The 24,459-nt window shown below is 43.1% G+C and overlaps 2 protein-coding genes across 6 annotated transcripts in view; one reads left to right on the forward strand and one right to left on the reverse strand.

Moving 5' to 3' along the window:
* LOC127670429 (zinc finger protein 431-like) overlaps positions 1 to 24,459 on the reverse strand; it is a 296,871-nt gene that overhangs the window by 224,281 nt on the left and 48,131 nt on the right. The window lies entirely within an intron of this gene.
* LOC127670501 (aurora kinase C-like) lies at positions 16,723 to 21,652 on the forward strand. The gene is made up of 7 exons (XM_052165017.1): positions 16,723 to 16,798; positions 17,580 to 17,613; positions 17,818 to 18,009; positions 18,709 to 18,847; positions 19,286 to 19,434; positions 21,076 to 21,250; positions 21,482 to 21,652. Exons 2-7 carry the CDS (start codon positions 17,591 to 17,593, stop codon positions 21,650 to 21,652), a joined length of 849 nt encoding a protein of 282 aa, XP_052020977.1. The 5' UTR covers positions 16,723 to 16,798; positions 17,580 to 17,590.

Here is a 24,459-nt window from a genome sequence, read left to right on the forward strand (position 1 = left end):
TTGAAAAAGCTTAGCATCACACTAGTGATTAATATCTTCTTCCCCCCACTGTTCTTATGATACCACAGCTAGATCGTGTGAGAGTGGGCAGTTGTAAAGGAGTAGGATGATTCCTATCCTGCTTGGGCAAACCTACCTCATCCATGTATACCTTCTGTCCTCCATCATAGAAGCAAACCGCTGGAGTTACCAAAGTAGACTATCAGTCTTCAAAAGTAAATTGAGTATCCTGTAATCTTACTAAACTGTTCATTATATAATGCCCTTTGTGGTGTTAGTTTTGGTTTTTTGAATGGGGCTTCTCTGTGTCTAGGCCTTGAGTGTCCTAGAAGTTGCTTCATAGACAAGACTGCTCTCAAGAGTTTGAGATCCACCTGCCTTTGCCTAGTGTGTGCTGGGATTAAAAGTGTGTGCCACCACCAACCAACTTACCATCTCTTTTGTTACAGCAGAAAAAACAGACTAATACACATAACTTATTTGGGGTTTGTTTGTTTTATTTTGTATTTGAGGCAGGTTTTTCTCATGTAGACAGGCTGTCTGTCTCAGCTTTTCTCAATTGCTGGGATTACAGATTGGCTCCCTCATACCTAATAGGACATATTTTACTTAAAGTGTTTGCCTCGATTCTCTGTATATATCAAACTAGTATTATTTTCTTTAAATAAAATGCTTCTTGTAGGGAGGTGTACTGGATGAATGCCTTTAATACCAGCACTTGAGAGGCAGAGACACTACAATCTCTTCTGAGTTCGAGACTAGTCTGATCTACAGAGTGAGTTTCATAACACCCAGAGTTATTTGGTAAGACCCTGTCTTAGAAAAAAAAATACTGCATTTTTTTTTTTTTGGTTTTTCAAGACATGGTTTCTCTGTGTAGCCCAGGCTGGAACTCACTCTGTAGACCTGGCTGGCGTCAAACTCAAAATATGCCTCCTCTGCCTCCCTAGCGCTGGGATTAAAGTCTTGAGGCACTACTGCCCAGCCTAAATTACTACATTCTTAAACTTCTATATGTACATATGTACACTTGCCACAGTGTTTGTTTGAAAGTCAGAGAACAAGTATACCAGCACTTGAGAGGCAGAGACACTACAATCTCTTGTGAGTTCGAGGCTAGTCTGATCTACAGTGTGAGTTTCATAACACCCAGAGTTATTTGGTAAGACCCTGTCTTAGAAAAAAAAATACTGCATTTTTTTTTTTTTGGTTTTTCAAGACATGGTTTCTCTGTGTAGCCCAGGCTGGAACTCACTCTGTAGACCAGGCTGGCGTCAAACTCAAAATATGCCTCCTCTGCCTCCCTAGCGCTGGGATTAAAGTCTTGAGGCACCACTGCCCAGCCTAAATTACTACATTCTTAAACTTCTATATGTACATATGTACACTTGCCACAGTGTTTGTTTGAAAGTCAGAGAACAAGTTACAGGAATCAATTCTCTCTTCTAACATGTAAGTCATAGGAATCACTACGGTCCTAAGATTTGGCAGCAGGAGTTTTTAACTTACTGAGTGGACTTGTGAGCCAAGTACTAGTTTCTGATAAAGTGTTTAGTACAGGAGAGAAAATTTGGTTTCTGAGCTATATTTTACTTTTTTGTTGGTTGGATCTATTTCAATCCAAGGTGTGGACCATATCCTTTGAGATTGAGGGTCTTTATCTTCTTTTGTGAAAATACCCCAGTGTGTTTTTTTCTTTTCACTGAAGGGTATCCTGTTCCTAGGCTACAGCTGTTATGCCAGCTGGAGCAAGTGCAGGAGCCATGGACAGTGGTCAAGCACCAAAGCACCTGCTCAGGTAAGAGTCCAGGTCTGGACCAATAGAAGGGCTTACAGGTTTGGACCAGGAATTTCCTGGTAAGACTCTTTTGTCCTCTAAAGATTTATATTTATTTATATGTCTGTGAGTACATGCTACACCTGGGTAGGTTCACTCAGAGGCCAGAGGAGAGCATCAGATCCTCCTGCAGCTGAAGTTGCAAGCTCTCATGAGTTACTTGATGGTGTCGATCTGAAACGCAGATAACTTGAAAGTGTATAAGGATTGTTAACTACCGAGTCATCTCTACAGTCTCCTGGGATGCTCCTTAGTGGATAGCACTGGGATTAGTAGCTGTGGATCACTGTGATTTGTAGCTCTCCTGATTCTCATTGCCCCATCTCATTTGGCACTGCTCGTGGGAAGGTGTCAAGTTCATAACTATTATCTCAGGACCTCCTCTCCCTGCATGGACTTGCTACCTGGCTTCCTTGCCACCAGATCTGTTGCTCTAGTGATACGCTGAACTATCAGTTGTGATTTTAAGTATGTTCCTTACTTTTCTGTTGCTGTGGTAAAACACCATGACCAAGGCAGCTTATAGATGTTTATTTGCCTTATGATTCATGAGGGGTAAGAGTCCATCATGGGGAAGTGAGAGGACATGCAGCAGGACTGGCAGCTGGAGAAGCTCATGTCTTGAACCACAGTCAGGAAGCAGAGAGTGCCCTGGGAATGGCACAAGTCTTTTAAATCCCCAAAGCCTGTCCCCAGTGATGTGCTTCCTCCTGCACTAGCACAGCTCTTAAGGCTCCCTAAACAGTGCCATCAGCTGGAGACATGTGTCCAAAGGCCTGTGGGGAATGCTGCCATTCACACCACCACATTAAGTATGACTCAGCATTAACTGCCATGTCAAGCTCTAGGCTCAGGGGTGCAGCATAAAACTTTGTAGTCCCCATTCCTGAGTCTGTATGGACAGCTGAGAGCTCTGTGTCACAAGGTGTTCAGAGACTCTCACATCTTCTGTCATCTGTCTCTTGCTGTAATGTTGTCCTGACATCGTCAGGCTGTCTAAAGACTGAGAGAAGAAGAGAGGTCTCATCCACATACAGGAACACAAGTTCTAGTCAAAGAACTAGCCATTCAGTCTTCCTGGGTTCCACAGGACTGGGCTATGTTACAGAGCTCTGTGTCCAAAAAGAGCAGTATTTTTATCATTATCTGTCTGTGACCTGCACCCAGTCTGTCCCAGGAAACAGATCACAGACACTGACAGTAGGTTCCATTGGAGGACAAGTAATTACCTAATGTGTTGATGTGTTAGCATCAGTGTCTGGGCCAGAGCACTATGCATCTAAAGCTCTGTTGCTCTTTGTTGACCAAGTGCCTTGAGAGTTGTGGTGCACCTGTGCAGCCCATGAGGAAGTAGGGTAGAAGAGGCCTTTGTCTCACGTTGGTCATATCCATTATGTATTCCTAATATAGTGGGGGATTGGGGGGGTGGGGGAAGTAGGGGGAAAGGGGGGACTATCTTTCTCATTCTCACAATTTCCATCCACTATTCTCTTCTACTCACTACCCTCTCCAACCTTTTTGGTTCATGAAAGTCCTTTAAACACTAAAAGGAATTGCATGTCTTCATGAATAATCTGCTGTATAAGATCTCAGTGTCAATTTAATCTCTTTAGGAGCTATTAAAGCCAGGCCCCATCTGCATATTTGTTGGCATAGGCTTAACGTTTAAACAAAAGTATTTTTAATTTATTTTTTGGGGGTAGCACATATGTAAAACCCAAAGAACTATGAAGATGGATTTCTCTTTCCTCTACTAAAGATAGTATTATCATTTGTAGTGAACAGCCAGCAGTGCCTTTAATCTTAGCAGTATCTAGAGGTATCTGGTCTGAGCCAAACCCCAGTTTGGCTCCCCTAAAGGGGGTTTAGAGCATGTGGCACGGCAGTGTGTGGGATGGGGGTGCCCAGGCAGGCCCATGCCCAAGCACCTCTTCCCCCTGAGGGACCACACACACAGAGAGACATGGTATAGAATAGTTTTATTCAGGGCAGAGAACAGGAGTAAGAGAGGCAGAGAGAGAGAGAGAGAGAGAGAGAGAGAGAGAGAGAGACAGAGACAGAGACAGAGACAGAGAGAGACAGAGAAGTGGAAGAGTGGAGGTTGGCCATGACCACATGGAGAGAGGGGGAGGGGAGGAGAGCCCAAGGGGCAGAGAGGTGAGAGTGTAATGAGAGAAAGCAATGAGAGAGAGGAGGGGCAAGTAGACCCTTTTATAGTGCTCCAGGTCTATGGGGTGGGGCATACCTGGCTGTTGCCAGGTAAGTGTGGGGTGGTGCTTAGACAGAATACTAACATATTCCAGTATATGTTTAATTAAAAAAGAGGAAAAAAAGAGAGATAAAGGCGAAGCAGGAATAGGGACGTTGTTGAGATATCTAGCTGCTTCATGCTGACATTGGGGGCAACCTGTCTCTAGGGAACCTAAAGAAAGGGGTATGGGGGAAGTGTTTGTCCAGTCTTAGGAGATATTGGCTGCTTCCTTGTTGTCCAGGGTCTGTGGAGCCATTTGAGGATAGGTTAGGAGAACAGGTCCAGTAGAAGCTGTCTGTTTCTAGAGAAGCTGAGAGGAGATTGGAGCATCTGAAGTTTGCTTCTCTGGATCTATCCTGGATGTGGCAAGGGCCTGGACCTGACAAGATGTTGAAACATATTAGTATAGGTAGGGAATAAGATTAACTATATTTTGGAAAAAAGAAAAATTTTAAGATGTACAATTGAAACCCAGAGGAATCCCACCCTTTGGAATAGGTGGTAAATTGGGAACTTGGGCAGAGGTACTTATCTGAATGGGGCCTATTTGGTCCACAAGCAATAGATCTCAGTAGGTTTTCTGTAGCTAACAAGCTTATTAAAGAGATAACAACATGAGTTAGCCACATGAACAGTCTTTAAGATGAGCCTTTGTGGAGCAGAAGGAATAGAATTGAAGGTTGGATTGTATAGTGGAGTTTTTATTATTAGAGATAGGCAAATCTATAGGAATGCAGATGTTAGGACAGTGACAGAGCAAGAAGAGGAAATATGAAGCCTTTAATGGAAGTACAGTTTAAGTAAGGAGATAACTGTCTAGCTGTCAATGTAGTCAGAAGTCTGAGGAATGAACAATAATTTAGCAGTTATATTATTAAAAAGTGACAGATTCCAGTAGTCAGCAGTTCTTTGTGGTCTCTGATCTTCATGGTGGCTTTGGCTGTCAATATGGCATTCAAGCACAGAGGATGCAGGGCTTTTTCTCTGTGGAATGGATACCCATGACATGAGAAATGGCTTACCTTTGTTTAGCTAAGTCATTTGACTCAAGGTATCTAGTCTTGTCCGCTGCACTCTTTTTAAGCAGAATCCTGTAGCAGTGTCCATATCTTTCTTCTGAGACCTCCTGGGAGAAGCTGTCAGGCCTTTGGGAATTCTGTCTGTCTTAAATCTGATAACAAGATTGAGCACAAGATAGGAGAGCAATAGTCAAGAAAGGATAGGAATGAGAATCTCAAGTAGCTTTGACAGGTTGTATAGGTAGAGGAAAGTATATTACTTTGTTTAGTAAAGATGCTAAGATCAGAGTAAGAAGGCTAGCAGCAATGGAATACATCGTGGTGACAGAAAATGAGTTTGTCTAGGCAGATTTATGCTTGTTAACATCAACTTGAGCATGCAGGCTATAGGAACAAACAAGGGTGTGGGAACATGGAATAGGTGAGGTTTAGGTCCTTTATCATTTACCAGACTGTTAATTTTACTGTATATACGGTTGAAGACAAGTTACAGCCCATTGGGTGCATGGGGAAAGTTGCTAAATATAATTTCAGCATCCTGAAAATATATTAGCAACATGGTACAGTCAGGTTAAAGACTCAAGCCATCGTGAGAGTATCTAGGGGCTTTGGCATTCCCGGAATGCCTGGAGAAGCTCCCATGCCTGGACCATGGCTTCGGCACCTGTATTAGCTAAGAGGGAGTCTGGGTCGCTTCTGAGTAAGGAGACACCCAAGGGCTTAAATGTCCTATCAGGAACGTTAGCTGGAACTGGGCATGAGAAGCAAGCCTTAGTTCAAAAGAAGTTGGGCAGGCTTCATCTGAAAGCTAAGGGTTATTTATTATTATGGTTAGTGTTTGTTTGCATTTGTAATCTGGTAGAGTAAATAAGAACCTGATAGACAGTGCACACATTGTGGGAGCCGGTACAACCGGCTGTCATGTTGCACATTCTGAACAGCCTGGACGTGGGGCCCAGTCCTCAGTCCTGGTACTCCTGCCCATGTGCAGCCACCAAGACCTGCCATGACCCACCCATCAGTGGCTGGACCGTGTGGCAGTGGGACCACGCAGCAATGGAGATGGAGCACAGGGTTGCAGCAGCACCAGGACTCACTGTGGCCATGCGGGTGGCAGTGAATATAGTGCAGAAGAGTTTGTCAGCAAGAAAAGTTGGGGGGAGGGCGGAATTTTCATGGTTGTGCAGGTGCAAGGCAGGACTTCCCTGCCAGTGGTGGAAGTCGTAGCCTGCACTGGCTGGGAAGAAGAAGTACCAAAGTAGCTTGTTTTGTATCTTAGCAATAGCGCAGAGGTAAATGAGGTAGCCGGAGCCCGCTCGGCAGGAAAAGAAAGTATCCAAGTAGCTTGTTTTGTAACCTAGCACTAGTACGAAGGCACCCCTGCCGCTGCCAGGCACAGTCCAGGAGGGACAGAACTGCCACAAGGCAGCAGTCCAACAGGGACTTGAGGGAACTCCGTGAGGCCGTGGTCCAGCGGAAATGAGACTACCTCTGTGAGAGCATAAACATAGGAGCATTTGTATCCCAGTAACAGTCCTCAGGACAAAGCAGCCGTAGCTCCAAATTACCCTAGAACTAGTGTACACTGTTGCTCTGACCCTGTGATTAGTTTACCAGTCTGTAGCTAGAGAACGAGGTTGTGGCTTAAATGGCAAACCTGGCATACCCACAGTGTTTTTCGATTCTGGGCCAACTCACCAATGAAGGGGGCTTAAAAAGACAGAAAGTAGGGTTTAGAGAATGTGGCATGGCAGTGTGGGGGAAGGGGGTGCCCCAGTGGGCCCATGCCCAAGCACCTCTTCCCCCTGAGGGACCACACACACACAGACATGCGATAGAATAGAGTTTGTTCAGGGCAGAGAATGGGACTTAGAGAGGCAGAGAGAGAGAGAGAGAGAGAGAGAGAGAGAGAGAGAGAGAGAGAGAGAGAGAGAGAGAGAGAGAAGTGGAAGAGTGGAGGCAGGACATGACCACATGGAAAGAGGGGGGAGGGTAGGAGAGCCCAAGGGGCAGAGAGGTGACAGTGTGATGAGAGAGAGCAATGAGAGAGAGAGAGAGAGAGAGAAGAAGAAGAAGGAGGAGGAGGAGGAGGAGGAGGAGGAGGAGGAGGAGGAGGAGGAGGAACAAGTAGCCCCTTTTATACTGGGCCAGGTCTATGGGACAGGGTATACCTGGCTGTTGCCAGGTAAGTGTGGGGTGGAGCATAGACAGAATACTAGCACATATATCAATCCAGATGTTTACTCCAGGTTTTCTTTTGTTTATCCTATGAATCAGCATCTCATGACCCTAGACCTTTGATTCTTGGGAGACAGTGTAGTAGCTATTCCTCATTGTCAACTTGACTATATCTGGAATGAACTGCAATCCAGAATTGGAAGGCTCACCTATGATCCTAATCTGCAGGCTGAGAAATACAAGTTTCTGACCTGGATCTTGGCATGGAGATCTTAAACATAGTGCCTATGAATTCCAGAAGATTTAGACAGGGAGATCTCTGAGTTCGAGGCCATCTGGGATTAAAGGCATGGTAGCTCAGGCCTTTAATCTGGGCCACACCCTCTGCTAGAGACCTACATGAGTGCTTACACCCTCAGAGCCTTACCTGGGATTACGAACCTCTGTCCTAATCACTAATTCTCAGCCTTTGAAGTTCCTGACTCAATGTTCTCCTTAGAGCAACACAGCCTCCTGTTTATTATACCTATGAGACACTAGCTACACCTGAGCTAGCACAAGGCAGACCATTGAAGTCCTTTTGATCTGCCAGACCTATTGTTTCCTGAATTAAGAAGGTTACCTGTTGAACAGTGTGAAACATTGAAGCCAACACCCACGGAGTTTTGGGGAAAGGACTTGCCCTTAAAAGCCATATATATATATTGTGGGACCCCGATTGAACTTTACATCTCGTACAGCAATGTTGTCCTGATGTCATTTCTTTCTCACCACCCGCCCCTCCCATCCATTCTCAGCTTCTCTTCCCAATTAGCAGTAGCTGCTTGAGGCAACAAAATTTTGCCTGATCAAGGGACTAGATGCAAGAAGATCTCCTGAGATGACCCTGTCTTTGCAAAGCTTCACAGAAAAGGGAAAAAGATGTTATCCGGCACGGTGAGCAACTATAGATGCTAAAGGATATGGACTAAGTGAGGCAGTGTTGACCTAATGCTGAACCCGCTAAGGAGTAGACAGTGGAAAATGGCATGTGAACTTTATAGGCATTTGTCCACGGTCTTTAAGAGCTGACTCAGGTGAAAAGAAAAGGGGTTTGAAAATAGGTGTATGTCCAGTCTTCAAGAGCTGCTTCAAGAATGTATGAAAAATGAGAGAGAAAGAGAGTAGGAAAATGGATTTTAAAACTTGCCTAGGGAAAAGTGGAAATATAGAGAGGTCCTGTTTCTTTCCTCTATGGATCCTACTGGAGATATTGTTAGTACTGTACAGTGTGCTTCCTCTCTGTGTATTGTTTTGTCCTTGGTGCACGAGTTGTCCACCTGTCAATTTGTGTCTGTCTTTGTTTAGTTGTTTGAATGACTCTCGTTCTGTGCTTCATGTTGAAAAGAAAAATTTGGTAAAAATTTCATCTTCTGGTAGTCTATCTCTTAATCTAGCCGCACTTTATACAGTGGAGGCTGATTTAAACTGAGTCAAACTTGAGTTAAACATGGCTAAAGAAAAAGGCTGCTTCTTAAAGGGGCAGCATTCTCAAATCTGAGGAAAAGTGGATTGACGGTTATTCTCCTAGAAAAAAAAGTCTCTACAATTGTGAGTTGGGGTTCAAAGTGCTTTTTATTCTCTCAAAATTACAGCTAGAAAAAGGAATAATTTGTTTGGATTAACTTTATGAGATTCGTGTAATCACTTTAAAGACAACCAATAATTGGTCCTAAAAGTATAAGTATGTTTTACATGTCTTGACTATAGAGTATTGGCTTATAAATTATTGTGCATGATTTAAAAGGTATAAGGTTGGTAAAAAGAGTCTAGTTTAGAGCTTGTAGCTCATGGTTGTAGCCATCTTGTAGATGCAGCCTGATACAACCCAGGAAATACAGGCCTCTAAGATGCTTCTAAATTGGCATGGTGTTTTGTGTGAATCTTAACCTAGAAATTAGACTCATAAGAAATAAAATTTAAAATGATGTCTCTTTAATAAGTTACACTCTCATACTTTTGAGCATAAGAATTGGCAGGCAAACTTTGTGGTGTGAAAGTAATATGGTTGCCATTAATTTGAAAGAAAATAGAATGTTGAAATTGGGTTTTGTTCTCCAAAGTTGTAGTTATGCTATAATATTGCAAGAGAAAATTAAAAGTTACAATAAGGATTGCCAGTGTGTCATTGGCTGCAGTTTGCAGTCTGGTTGGAGGCTCATGACATTTTGTAATTGGGATGATTTTAAGAGTGATACAGCTGTGGCCATTACGGGCCTGTATTAGTTTGGGTTCTCTAGAGTCACAGAATGTATGGGCAGTCTCTATATAGTTAGGGAATTTGTCGATGACTTACAGTCTATAGTCCAACTCCCCCAACAATGGTCAGCAGCAGCTGTGGATAGAAGTCCAGGGATCTAGCAGTTGCTCAGTCCCACGAGGCAAGCAGGCAAGGAAGAGTGAGTAAATCTTCCTTCTTCCAATGTCCTTATATACATCTCCAACAGAGGGTGTGGCCCAGATAAAAGGTGTGTGCCTCCATGCCTTTAATCCCAGATGATCTTGAATTTGGATATCTCCTTGTCTTAATCTTCTGGAATTCATAGCCACTATGCTTCAAGATCTTCATGCCAAGATCCAGGTCAGAAACTTATATCTCTGAGCCTCCAGATTAGGATCATAGGTGAGCCTTCCAATTCTAGATTGTAGTTCATTCCAGATATAGTCAAGTTGACAACCAGGAATAGCCACTACAGGGCCTGTTGGGACTTTTTCATAGGTTTGTTAATTAGGTGGTGGGAACAAAATTTAATCCCCCCCCCTAGATTGTAAAAGAGATCTCAGTGGAAGTTTATTTAATAGCAAACAGGCTCCTTTTGACTACTAAGAAAAAATTAATAGAATTTTTCTGAAACCCTAAAAGTACAGGTTTCTTTTAACACTTAGGTCTGGCTGAAGGCTACTGCTATGCAGGCTACTGCCAGGCAGGATCACTGGGTGGGGTCTGGACTTAGAGACAATAGACTCAGATCAAGAGATATTTACATTTGAGTTGTAAGTTCAGAGGTGCCTCAGTAGAGGCTTGTGAGATGCTGCTTTTGTCTTACAGACCTCACTTACAGAGTTTCTGGCCAAGGAAATATTTTTAACAGATTCATACAGGTGTGATTCAAAATACAGTTCAGATATAGACTTACTTTATGTGAGAAAAAGTGTTTTGTCTCTGCTTCAATACAAGAAGCTAGGACCTTAAATTTTTCAGCATATGTTGCTCATAGGATTTTATTACAGGCCTTTGCTTTATTTTTATTTTCTATATTCTTTGTTTACATCCCAAATGCTTTCCCCTTATCCAGTTCCACCTCCCCATAAGTCCCATAAGCCCTCTTCCTTCTACCCATTCCCTAGTTACCCCCCTCTCATTTCTCTGTCCTGGTGCTCCCCTACAATGCTGGATGAATTCTTTCCAGGACCAGGGACCTCTCCTTCCTTCTTCTTGGGAATCATTTGATATGCTAATTGTGTCTTGAGTATTCAGAGCTTCTGGGCTAATCAATATCCACTTATCAGTGACTGCATTCCATGTATATTCTTTTGTGATTGGGTTACCTCACTTAGGATGTTATTTTCTTGTTCCAACCATTTGCCTAAAATTTTCATGAATTCATTGTTTTTAATTGCTGAGTTCTGTAAATATACCACATTTTCTGTACCCATTCCCCTGTTGAGGGACATCTGGGTTCTTTCCAGCTTCTGGCTATTATAAATAAGGCTACGATGAGCATAGTGGAGCATGTGTCCTTATTGCATGCTGAGGAATCCTCTGGTATATGCCCAGGAGTAGTATAACAGGGTCCTATGGAAATGTCGTGCCCAGTTTTCAGAGGAACCACAAGACTGATTTCCAGAGTGGTTGTACCAGCTTGCAATCCCACCAGCAGTGGAGGAGTGTTCCTCTTTCTCCACATCCTCACCAAAAACTGACTTCTTTGGGCTCTTGGTGTACAGGGAGTGTACATACAAACATGCAGGCCAAACATTCACATACACGCAATATTTACAAAAAGAGTCTGAATGTAAGTCTGGGTGTGATGGCACAAACCTTTATAAACACTCAGGAAACAGAAACAGGTACATCTATGACTTCAGCTGGGGCTACATAGTGAGACTGTGTCTCAAGAGAAAAAGAAGAAAGAAAAACCACCAAGTGTAGTAGGATATGCTTATAAGCAACTGAGGCAGGAGAATTGTATACTATAATAGTGTAAGTATCATCTTTCCTATGTGAACTCCCATAGAATGACACAGAGATTATATTCATTAATAAGCATCAAGAATTATAGCTGAGCAGATATTCATCTATTCTGAGTCTACTATGATGGCCTGGTCTATTTTCCAGCCACATGCCCTGCTACCTGCCATCTTAGTCTTGCCCTGGATGCTCCTGCTCCATTCATCTCCTCATGGAGACTCCCTCATGACACCCTTCTTGATCTCTCATTCCACCTTCAACCCCTCACTGGGATGGAAAATCCCATTTTATCTCTCCTGCCCAGCTATTGGCTGATTAGAACTTTACCAACTGACCAGGTCAGCTCAGTCAATGGGTTCTCCAGGGAGGCAGCAAGGATTGAAAAGAAAAAGGCCATTAGACAGCACTATAACATGACCCATGTCAATTCTAAAGCTGAAGGCAGGATTTTTTTTTTTTTTGCACTGTGCTTTTATATCATTCTAAGTACATACAAAGAATACAACCAGTCCTAAGATATAAACAAAGTAGTTAAGGAACAAACAAAGCACAAACAAAGTTGTCAAGGAACAAACTGATAATCAAAGTAATCAAACAGGCAATAAACAAAGTCTCCATGGTCTCTGGGTCTAGGGGTTTATCAGGATGATCTTCCTAGAAGAGGCCTCAAAAGCCCTCAACAATTAACTAATCAGAGGTGATGGAGAACAATTTTTACACAACTTTGAGACAGGAGACGCTTCAACAATTATGACACTGCAAATATCTTATAGCAATTAGGTGTCCTTGCACAGAAATCAGCATTTGAATACACATGTGCCAAAGCATCTCATGATGATATAATGCTTGACGCTAGCCTACTTTGCACAGTACAGGGTGTCCCTGGAGTACATGGCAAGACCCAGGCTACAGTGAGATACTCTCTCAAAAACGCCAAAAAGATAAAACAATGAAAAGATTAAATCTTAAGCAATAAAAAGTAAAACTAGAAGGCTATAGATTTTAACTTTTGCATAGTGACATGTCTTAATATGTCTTAGTTGGCTGGCTGAATAGGGCATGGCTTTAATTCCAGCACTGCGGAGGCAGGTGTGTGTGTGTGTGTATTGTGTGTGTGTGTAGGCAGTGTCTCTGAGTTCAAGTCTCTGCAAAGAGAATACAGGGGGAGACACGTGTATTTGCTTTCTTTTCTAGTAGTGGTTTGTTTCATCCCTTAACTGGGGTTGCTCTTCAGAATTTTACTCATATTGTCTAGTCTGAAAAGAAGAGTAAAAGGTCACTGCTCTAGGCCATCAAATTCCTTTAGGAAAGCATTGAACTTTTGTGGAAACAAAATCTTTACTGCTTAGAGAGGGTTAAATACTTGAATTGGCCTTGTGTTGTGGGAGCACAGGCCTTTGATCCCAGGTCTCTGGAGCAAGGGGCAGGCTGATCTCTAAATTCCAGGCCAGCCTGGTCTACACAAGGATTATCAAAGCATCCAGTGCTACACAAGGAACCCTGTGAGTTGGGGAGGTGGCTGAGGGTGAGGCATAGCAAAAAAACAAGAACGCTAAACCTCACAAGGTAGGTGGGAGTTTTTTTTTTTTTTTTAATTTGTCTTGTAAGAAGGAAGCGAACTGAAGCCTTTTGAATAGAACTTCCATTTTGAATAGGAATCAGATAAAGTTTAAGTTCCCAAAGACCTACCTAGTTACCATCATGTTTGGCAGAAAGAGACAAGTAAGTGGCAACTGACATCCTAGTTTGCAAGTTGAGATATAAATGCTGGGCAAGTGGCCCACCATAGTTCAGTAACCCAGCCTATGGGAACAGACAAGATAAGTGAAATGCAAAGACATGTTCCTAAGGAAGTCCCCCATCTCTAAATCTGCCCCTGCTCTGCTTAAGACAGCTCTCTCTATTTTCTGCTTTAAACAGTTCTCCAAGCAGTTCTGTCTTGCTAATCTATAAAAAAAATTCTCTGGATCGGATATCTCTTGTAGATCATAACCGACACTTATTTCCTATATCAATCCAGATGTTTACTCCAGGTTTCCTTTTGATTATCCTATGAATCAGCATCTCATGACCCTAGGCCTTTGATTCTTAGGAGACAGTGTAGTGGCTATTCCTTATTGTCAACTTGACTATATCTGGAATGAACTGCAATCCAGAATTGGAAGGCTCACCTATGATCCTAATCTGCAGACTGAGAAATACAAGTTTCTGACCTGGATCTTGGCATGGAGATCTTGGACATAATGGGTATGAATTCCAGAAGATTAAGACAGGGAGATCTCTGAGTTCAAGGTCCTCTGGGATTAAAGGCACAGTGGCACAGGCCTTTAATCTGGTCCACACCCTCAGTTGGAGACCTACATAAGGACATTGGAAAGAGTGAAAACTCACTCTTCATTGCCTGCTTGCCTTGTGGTACTGAGGAACTGCTCGATCTTTGGACTTCCATCCACAGCAGCTGTTTAACATTTGGGGGCAGTTGGACTACAGACTGTAAGTCATCAACAAATTCCCTACCTATGTAGAGATAACCATATGTTCTGTGACTCTAGAGAACCATGACTAATACAGACAGCAAGCACATTTTCTTTTTTAACATTGCAAAAATGATTCAGAGATCTGCCTGCCTCTGTTAAACACAGATGATAAGCTAGCTCGGTGGGACCCTGCCCTGAAATTACCATTTCTACCAAGAGTGGGCCTAACCTTGTTCTGTCCCAGGCCTACTCTAAACTCAGGAATCTGTCTGCCTTTGTAAGCAGGAAAAGCTTAGGGAAGTGATCTCTCCTGCCATCATCACTCTCTGAATTGCTTTATCCCCTTCCTTGGAATCCTCTGACAATTTGTCTCACAGCAAAGCTGCTTTTGTTCTTTTGATTCGTGAAGCCCCTCATGTAATTCATATTGCGTCCTTATATTTTGCATAGTTGAGAAATGTATCTTTGAACTAAGGATTTTAGAGTTCTTTTCTGTCAGGAGCCATAATGGGACAAGCTAATATACTAGCAGGTGATCATCCTGAATTGGCCTGCTTCAGATTATTATATAATCTGCTACAGGTGAGTCCTCACTAAGCAAGGCTATGAGGAATTCATTTTAGGAAAGATTCCTGCTATTAATATGCCTTTCCTATTATTATTAAATGTATATAATAATCAATAAGTAATAGCACACCCCTTTGGGGCAGATCTTCTCAGATCCACAGTGATATACTTATAGTGATGCTATGTATACAAATAGATGACTTAAGTTTTAATGATGATCCTACAAGAATTCTTAAAATTATATATGTGATTATTTAGCTGTTTTAAAACAGGACTGCTATTAGGTCCTTTTCTGATAATCACATCTGCAAGGAGAATTCTGCCAGTCTCCCAAGAATCACCAATTAATTGCTCCTTAGATGGTAACCCGACTTTCTCCTACTCAGCACATTCCAAGAGGTTGTAAAACAATTAACCAAATGTCATAAAAAGTGAACTAGGATTTATTATAGGTGCAAGGACAGAAGACAAAATATTGACTGGGTTTATCTATACAACACTTCTCTAATGACTTAGTTTATAAACTTTAGTTTTAAACTTTCATTGAAATTGTAGAGCTCAGACAGATGATAAATGTTTAGCTAGATAATAGCTCCTAATGGATGTGCATGTAAACATTCTCTTTTGTAACTTCTATTTCAATTGATTTGATTTTTGTGTGAACTTGTGATGAACTTTGTAACATGATCATGTATTCTGAAAGATATATAAGTACTGAAGACAAAAGAGAAAGTCTCTCTCTGTCTCCCATTCCCTTTCCCCACCTAGAAGCATATTTCCCTGTCTCCACTTGGGATCTTTCTGCTTTTCCCTCTTAGATAGATTTCATAGGAAACTTTTTACAACTTAGCAATAAACTGTACTCACTTCTATAAGTGTCCCTTTTTCTTCCTGAGACTTCTGACTAGCAGGCTGGAAGTTAGAGCTCAGCACTTCCTGCTGAGATAGAACAAAGGTCACATTGCTTAATCCTCTCCTGTTAGGCTACAGGTGTTAATCACCTAACCCAGTAGTCTTTTACCCTGAGAAAGAGCAAGAAAGTTGTTGGGACTCTTCAGAATGTTCACCAGATTCGAGTACAGTTAGAAAGCTAGAAAGCACTGAGACCCTCAGACTTCAAAGCCATCAACAGAGTCCTACTCTGTGCCTCCACCACTACCTTCTCTGGGTCAGGAGGCTCCAGGTACTATTTTCCATAGCCTTAAGTGCTGCCCTGAAGGTTCCAGAATTTGCCATTTTTAGGAGATATTAGCTACACCTCCTCACCTCCCAAACTTGTGCAGTCTCTGATTATCTGGAGTCTTTAGCATTAGTTAACAAGGAGGACAGTCTAGTTAGTTGAAATGAGTGCCTGCTAGTCTTGTCCCAGAGGCAGGAACCATGTCTGGCTGGATCTGCCAAATCCTGATGGGTGGGAATATGGAACTGTAACTTGGCACAGATGTTTATGTCTTCAGGCTTAAATTCTTTCTGTTGATATTCTGGCATGGGCTTGCAGTTCAGCTCCCAAGTTTTGTAGCACTGATCACTCGGTAGAGGCCTGACTAAAATAGACTTTTGTCGTCTACTTATGAGTCCCTAAAAGCAGTCAGTTCCCATGAATGTGTTGCTGTCCCCCACTGGTCAGGTTTTCCTGCCTAATTCAAATAAAGATCCTGCATGGCTTGGATTGTTTTGGATTTTCAGTTCCCAATAGTTTGTTCTTCAAGACAGGATTTCTCTGGGTAGCTTTGGCTGTGCTGGAACTTGCTCTTTTAGATCAGGCTGGCCTCAAACTCAGAGATGCTGCTTGCCTCCTGAGTGCTGGGATTAAAGGTGTGTGCAGGATTTTTAAAGATTCCTTATTCTAATCAACATAAATTTCATCGTATTTGATAGAGGAGACACATATTTACTGTCCCTTACCATGGGGAATTCCAGGTTGATTGATGGTCTTTTGTACCTGCAAGAATACCTAGTGCTCCTGCTGCTGACCTCAGCAAATGGTAATAACCTTGCAAGAGATTTTAGGTTTCCAGTGTCCTCCTTCTTGCCCCAACCCCACCATCCCAGGCAAGCAGCCTGGGAGAAGCTCTACCTTCTCAGGTACGCCTATTCTGCATCCCTATGACTTCAGAATGATAACCAATGATTATCAGCTGGTACCTACTAGTCTCTGCAAAAGCTCAATCTGGAAACCTCTTGAGTGCAGCTGTGCTAGTGAATTACCAGTGTCTGGGTCAAGCTCTCCTGGGGTGGGTGGGACATTCTGGCTGGTTGGGGAGGCCACAGTCAGAGCTTTACCTGCCTACCCTTTTCCAGGATCTGAGCAGCTAGTAGGACTTCAACTTGTCCTCACCTCTTTATAGAATTCAAGGAGGAGAGTCATCACTGTGGCTTTGGCATCCCACGCAAGAGGTATGAAAGCCAGGACCAACCCCAAGGTGATGGCATATATATAATATCCTTGCAAGGAAGAGGATGACACAGCAGGGTGGGGAAAGTTAGAGGCCACTGGGGTCTGCAGATGGTGTGCATGTGTGTGTGTGTTTGTTCTCTCACACAGTGAAAGCTTCAGCCTTCTCTCTCTGACCCACCATCCTTTCCCCTCTCTCCCTCTCCTCTGTTCTCCCTTCTCCCTCTCTTTTCTCATAACCTCTCCCCTCTCTTCTTCTCTCTCCTCTCTTCTTCTCTCTCCTACTCTTCTCTCTCTTCTCCTCTCTCAACCCCTCTGTCTTCTTTTCTTGGTCTCTCACTCCATCTCTCCCTCCATTGCAGTCCATTTTCTCCTTCTCCCTTTTCCTTTTCCATTCCATGTTCTCCCCTACAACATTCTTGACTCCCCTTCCCCTCCTCCTATACCTCTACCCTTTCCGTCCTCCCCAGTCCTGATAAGGTGCATCTCTTTTGGACAAAGTGGGCCACAAATTTGCTATGGAGTGCAGGGTGACTTTGAACTCCTGCCTCCTGTGTCTACCTCCCACCGACTAGCATTGCTACTGAACATCACCATGACCATTTTTCCTCTCTCTTTTCTTAGCCACTGGACAAATGGAGTCCACCACCTCAACCAGGTGAGTGCTTTCCTATGTTTTCTAGAAGAAAGAAAATGGGACTCAGGTGAAGAGTGAGTTGGGCAAGAGGAGCATTGACTACTGCATTCAAAATGCTGTTTTCCCTATGGAATGCCACTGCTCAGGGAATGAGGAAGGAGAGCAGTTGGGGGCCCCTAACTCTTCCTGGTCTCTGAGATGAGGTCATCTCTTCCACCTGTTCAGGAAGCATTTTACCATCAATGACTTTGAAATCGGGCGTCCTCTGGGCAGGGGGAAATTTGGCCGTGTATACCTGGCTCGACTCAAGGAAAATCATTTCATTGTGGCCCTCAAAGTCCTCTTCAAGTCTGAGATAGTGAAGGAGGGACTGGAGCACCAACTTCGCAGGGAAGTGGAGATCCAGACACACCTACAGTAAGTGTGGTCTATGTGAAACTCAGAGCTGCCTTTGTCTAGCATTGCTTCCCTTTTGCTGCCCTGACCTGTCTCCTGGGTTTGAACATGCCAGGTTCAAGTGTCTACACAGGTACAAGTCAGAGGCCAGCCTCCAGTTTTGCTCCTCAGGTGATACACATATCCTGTATTAAAAAGACATTCCTTTGTCCTGAGCACCTGGGAAACAGGAGCATGTAGATCCCTAAATTTGAGGCCCACTTGCTGAGTTCCAGACCAGTCAGGGTTACACAGTGAGAGTCTGCCTCAAAGGTAATTGATTTTATTTTATACCTACTTGTTTGTTTGCTTGCTTATTTTAGTTTTGGTTTTGGTTATTTGGGGACAGGGATTCTCTGTATAACCCTGGATGTCCTGGAATTCACTCTGTAGATCTGGTATGCTGCTCTTGAAGTCCCAGATTTGTCTGCATCTGGCTTTGGAGTGCTGAGATTAAAGTCTTGCATTGCTCAGCCACTTTTTTTATTTTATTTAAGTTACAGGGTGTGGTGTCACATGGGCTACATGTGAGGCACAGCACACATTTGGAGGACAACTTGCAGGAATTAGTTCTTTCCTTCCACATACAGATTCTAGAAATAAAACTCGGGTTGGTAGGCTTGGCAACAAATGTCTCTGCAGTGCTGTCTTGCCTGCCTTGGCCCTTCCTTCCTCCTTCAGGCATCCGAATATCCTTCGCCTGTACAACTACTTCCATGACGACATTCGGGTGTACTTAATTCTGGAATATGCTCCAGGAGGTGAGCTCTATAAGGAGCTTCAGAGAAAACAGAAGTTGACCGAACAGCGTACAGCCACGGTGAGGGGAGCTCTGGGAGCAAGGAAGTACTCAATGATGGCTGTCACTAATCGTGGCTGTCATTATACCCATCCCAAGTCTTCTTGAATTACCATTTTCAGCAGTACTGTGGGATGTGGAATGGGGGAGCATGCAGGCCATAATATGCACATATAGACTTCATGAGATAACTTGGAGAGGACTCCTTTCACCTTTGTGTGGCTTACAGGGATGAAACTCAGGTCACCAGGCTTGTACAGCAAGCCCTCTTACACACCAAGACATCTTGCTAGCCTTCATCTCTTTTTTTGTTCCGAGATAGAGGAAATCTTCCTAGATAGCTCAGGCTGAAATTATTGTAAAAAATGAGATTCCATGGCAGTCATAACATTCATGTCTCTTCTAAGTCACAGGGAAACTGAAAGATTTCTCCTGACCAGATGGCTTTGGTTCACACAGATAATAGAGGAGTTGTCAGATGCCTTGACCTATTGCCATGAGAACAAAGTGATTCACAGGGACAGCAAGCCAGAGAATCTCCTGCTGGGCCTCAGGGGTGAGGTGAAGATCGCAGACTTTGGGTGGTCTGTGCATACCCCCTCTCTCAGGTAGGTTGGATGGGATGGGGATGGGACCCTCAGAATAGTGAGGCATTTCCCAAGTGAATTCATCTCACAATGAAGATTCAGATATCAACTGTGTCTTGGGACTAATAAGCACCTTTTCCAAATATATACCTTAAAATGCACTTGCAGATTGCAAGAATTAAGTGGTTGGGGTGATGAACTTGGTAGATAAGAGCAGTTCCTTTGTGAGCAAGACAACCTGAGTCTAGATGGAAAAAATTGCAAATCTCTGACTATGTCTATGGGGAAGATCCTACAAACTGTGCAGTCAGACTAGCAGAAATGACTGGGTTATGTTCCGTGAGACCTTGCCTTAAAGGAATATAGTGGAGAGCTTAATAGACACTGAATGTCCTTCTTTATCTCTGTTAGTATGTGTCTGTGGGCAACACACACACACACACACACACACATACACACACACACATACACATAGAGCTTGGCTTTTTTTTCCTAGTATTTATTAGTGTTTAGTGTTTGCCTTTGCCAGTAAGATTCTATGTAAAATTTGCAAGCGTCCCAAGATGGAATTTCTCAATGTTGATGAGCCTATCTTTCCTCGGTTCATCATGAAACACATGCCATTATTATTTATGTAATAAATCTTCCTCACTCATTGACTCTGTAGACTGCCAGGCTGCCTTTAAACTTACAGCAATCCTATGATGTTATGCTACAGGTGATATGCTACACATGACTGAGTAATTTTAAAACATGGGCTTAACATACCTTCCCTTACAATATTTACTTCCTCTGAGTTAGTTTAGTTTTTTTTTTTTTTTTTTTTTTTAACTTATGTGGATGTTTTGCCTGCATGAGGGATTTCTGCATGAGGGATTTCTGCACCATTTTTCATACCTTGTTCCCTTGGAAGCCAGAAGAGGGCATCCAATAGTTATAAGCAGCCACATAGATTCTGAAAATCCATCCAGGGTACTTTAGAAGAACAGACAGTACTCTAAAGCACTGAGTCGTCTCTCCTGTCCTGCATTGTGTGACTGACTGGGGGTTCATTCTAGCCTCAAACACACAATGCTCTTCCTGTTGCAACTTTTCCAAATGCCAAAATTAAGAGATATGAGCTTCTATTATATCTATCTGCTTTTCCTGACTCTTAAAGAAAAAGAAAAATCTGTGTTTATTCTCATGTGAGAGTGCAGGCACACATGAGTCATGTTGTATCTTGGGGGGCATCATGTCAGAAGACAGCATCAAGACAATCCCTCACCTTCCACCTTATTTGAGACAGGGTTTTTGTTTGCTGGTTCATACTTGGCTAGCTGGTCTAAAGGCTTTCTATGATTCTCCTCTGCCTCCCATCTCACTGTAGGAGTTCTAGGACTATAGACATGCACTGGGTTTCATGTGGGTACTGGAGTATAGAACTCAGGTTCTCAGGAATTCCCCCTGCAAGTGCTTTACCTCCTGACTCATATCCTATACCCCCTGTGATTCTTCAACCACATTAGCAGTTGGTATATGTGAATAGTTCTCCCTGCCTCAGCCATGCACAGAAGGGGACTCTTCAAGAAGTCCCTGTGTCTAACATTTCCTTGGAAACTAAATATGGAAGATTTCACTCCTGAGCTTATGCACAGTGCTCACTTTTGTGTCCTGCTCTAGGAGAAAGACAATGTGCGGGACTCTGGACTACTTGCCCCCGGAAATGATAGAGAGGAGAATGTACAATGAGACAGTTGATCTGTGGTGTATTGGGGTGCTCTGCTATGAGCTGCTGGTGGGAAAGCCCCCGTTTGAGAGCAACACCCACAGCGAGACATACAGACGCATTTGCAAGGTATGATGAAAACACACACACACACACACACACACACACACACACACACACACACTATATTCACCAGGAAGCCAGGCAATGATGGATCCTGGGTGGGCTTTGGGAAATGGAGCAAGTACAAAAGAGTATCTACTAATAGGCAAAAGGGTGCCATGAGGAGAATTATAAAACAGGGGGGAGATTACCCAATGAGAATAACTAGATTCTATTATTCTTCCCCTGGTACATTAGGTGAATTTCAAGTTTCCTTCATCAGTGCCTGCTGGAGCCCAGGACTTGATCTCCAAGCTTCTTAGGTACAATCCCTCAGAGAGGCTGAGCCTGGCCCAGGTCCTGAAGCACCCCTGGGTCAGGGAACACTCTCAAAGGATCCTGCCTCCCTGTTCTCTGATGGCTTCCTGAGCCCTGTCTGTTTTTATTCCTATGTGTTTCTTCAGGAAGCTCTCCAGTCTCGGTTTGTTACTGCATGTGGTTTGCTTATTTTCTCTTTTATGAAGCAAAAATAAATAAAACTGATTAATGTACTATCAGTCTTTTTGCTTGAGTGAGATAGTATGTGGATTGGATGGAAACATTTGTTATACATGAGTGATATGGGTAGATTCCAGGGGCCCACATCAGGTGACTCCCTCTATTGCTCTCCCTCTCATTTTTCGAGAGGCTAGGTCTCTGAACTGAACATGAAACTCACCAAATTGACTTGGCTGACTGGTATCTGAAACAGAGTGATCCTGCTATGTCCAGCTCCCCACACACAGATTCACTAAAGTATGTCCAGCCTGTACCAGTGTGTCGGGGAGCAAACTCAGTCCCCAGTCCTCTGCACATGGACAGAGGCACATCCATGCCCACACATACAAAATACACAATAAATGAAATTGTTGGGAATCAGAGAGCTTGGCTCAACACCCCCGGCTGAGCTTTTTGCACAGATTTCTTGAGAGCAATACATCACGTGGCTTAGCTTGAGTCCTGCCTTCCTGCCTGGTGTGGTAGAGACTTCCCAGGTGCCTGATCTATGATTATAATTGTTTTCTCCTGTTCCTTCCCTGGCCTCTAGTATATATATATATTGCTGGTCTCTCCGTAAAGCTTTGGCATTCTCCTTGTAGAATGACACGTGTCTGTGTTTTTTGTTAATCCCCCAGGCCTACACCCGATAGGGCACACTATACACACACACACACACACACACACACACACACACACACACACACACACCAGTCTACATTTTACATAGAATGTCAGTCTCACACAGTCCCCAAATCCTACTGTGAAGTGTGCATTGTTGTTTGATGGTTCTGAAGCCAGGCCTAGTGACCCATACCTACAACCTTAAGTATTCAGGAGGCACAGACAAGATAAGTTCAGTTCAAGGACAACCTGGCCAATTTAGCAATTTTTATTATTATTTTAGTACCAAGGCTTAAGTATTTCTTCATAGCAAAGGAAAATGAAGTAACATGCATTCCTTGTTTGAATGGAAATCTTTGATGTTTGAAATATGCACGTTTTACTCCTAATTTCTCCCCTTAAATATCCTTCAGTCGTGGAATGACAGTTTATTTTTTTGTCCCTTAGATGATCTATAAAAACAGGTTACAAATATGTTGTAGTTAGGGTTCTTACTACTATGATAAAACACCATGACCAAAAGCAATGTGGGCAGAAAAACACTTATTTGTCTTCTAGGTAGGTAACAGTCAGTCATCAGAGGACGTGGAGTTGGGAACTCAAGACGAGAATCTGGAAGCACGAACTGAAGCAGAGGCCATGAAGCAATGATGATTGCAGGCTTGTTCCTTATTTCCTTATGGCTTGTTCAATCTTCTTATACAACCCAAACCACATGCTCAGAGGTGGAGGCAGCACCACCCACAGTTGGCTGGAACCTCAGACTGCATCACTAGTTAAAAATACCACACTGGGGTGGAAATGAAGCACAACTTTAACCCCAGGGAGGCAGAGGCAGGTAGATATGAGTTCAGGTTCAGCCTGGTCTATAGAGAGGGTTCCAGGATAGGCAAGGTTACACAGAGAAATCATGTCTTAAAACCCATAAGTAAAGCTTCACTGACTTACCTACAGGCCAACATGCTAGGGTTTTTTCCTCTGTTGAGATTCCTCTTCCAAAATAAGCCTAGGTTTGTGACAAGTTGACAAAATTAAGCAGCACTAAAATACTGTTTCCTACTCTGCCCTAGTACAGGTGGTGGAACCTTATGTCTCTGTACAGGGAATACAAACACTCCAATGCTTAACTTTGTGCAGGTCCACTTTCTTGTCTCAAAGGAAGGTCTCACTGCTTCCCCCAGGCAGCCTAGTCCTTACTATCTTCCTGCCTCATCCTCTAGAAGTTACATCATAGATGGGTAGGACTATATTTGACTATATTTAAGTACTAAAGGAACACTCGAGGTTCAATAATTTGCTAGTGGGTAATAATGGCTCAGTGGGTGTGAGCACTTGTTGCAAAAGATAGGGACTTTTGTTCAGATTCTCAACACCCACATGAAAAGTTTATGTGCAATGCAATAACCCCACTATTGTTGATCAGAATGAGCAGAACAACTGGGTCCCAGTTCCAAGTACACTGAGAGATGGTGACTTGGGGATAAAGCAATGATAGAGCAGGCCCATGCAGTGTCCTTTCTATTCTCTTACATGAAAGCTCATGCATATACACACAAGTTTATGTCTCACATACATTGTTGCACACCTCACAATTGAATAACTTTAACTACATGATCTTGTTTTTTTTTTTTTTGGTAGAGGCCTTATGTAGGCCTGGCTGAACCCTGAACTCCTGATCCTCATGCTTGGACTTCTCAAGTGCATGCAAGTGCAAAGGCTATTAGCTAATTGTTTTGCTTTTGAGAAAGGGTCTCACTATGAAGCTGACTAGCCTGGAACTTGCCATGTAGAATTGGTTGGCCTCAGACTCACAGAGGTGGCATTAACAACACGCCCTACCATACCAGGCCATAGAGCTAAATTAGAAGGCATGTATGTATGTATGTATGTATGTATTTGCTTGGTTTCATTTGTATGTGTACTACAGCATGAAGGTGCTTGAAGATGGCCAAGAGGATGTTGGTTCCTCTGGAATGGAGTTTAAGATGGTTTTGAGCAATCTGATGTAGGTATAGGATATGGAACCCTGGTCCTTTCCTTTGCAGATAGCAGCCAATGTTCTGAATCACAAAGCC

This window comes from Apodemus sylvaticus, chromosome 1, assembly GCF_947179515.1.
Source record: "Apodemus sylvaticus chromosome 1, mApoSyl1.1, whole genome shotgun sequence".
NCBI classification, from domain to species: domain Eukaryota; kingdom Metazoa; phylum Chordata; class Mammalia; order Rodentia; family Muridae; genus Apodemus; species Apodemus sylvaticus.

Coding starts and splice junctions, on each gene's coding strand:
- LOC127670501 (XM_052165017.1), top strand. CDS start 17,591: ATGGAGTCCACCACCTCAACCAG. Junction 17,614..17,817: donor GAGTCCACCACCTCAACCAG/GTGAGTGCTTTC, acceptor CCACCTGTTCAG/GAAGCATTTTACCATCAATG. Junction 21,251..21,481: donor CATACAGACGCATTTGCAAG/GTATGATGAAAA, acceptor CTGGTACATTAG/GTGAATTTCAAGTTTCCTTC.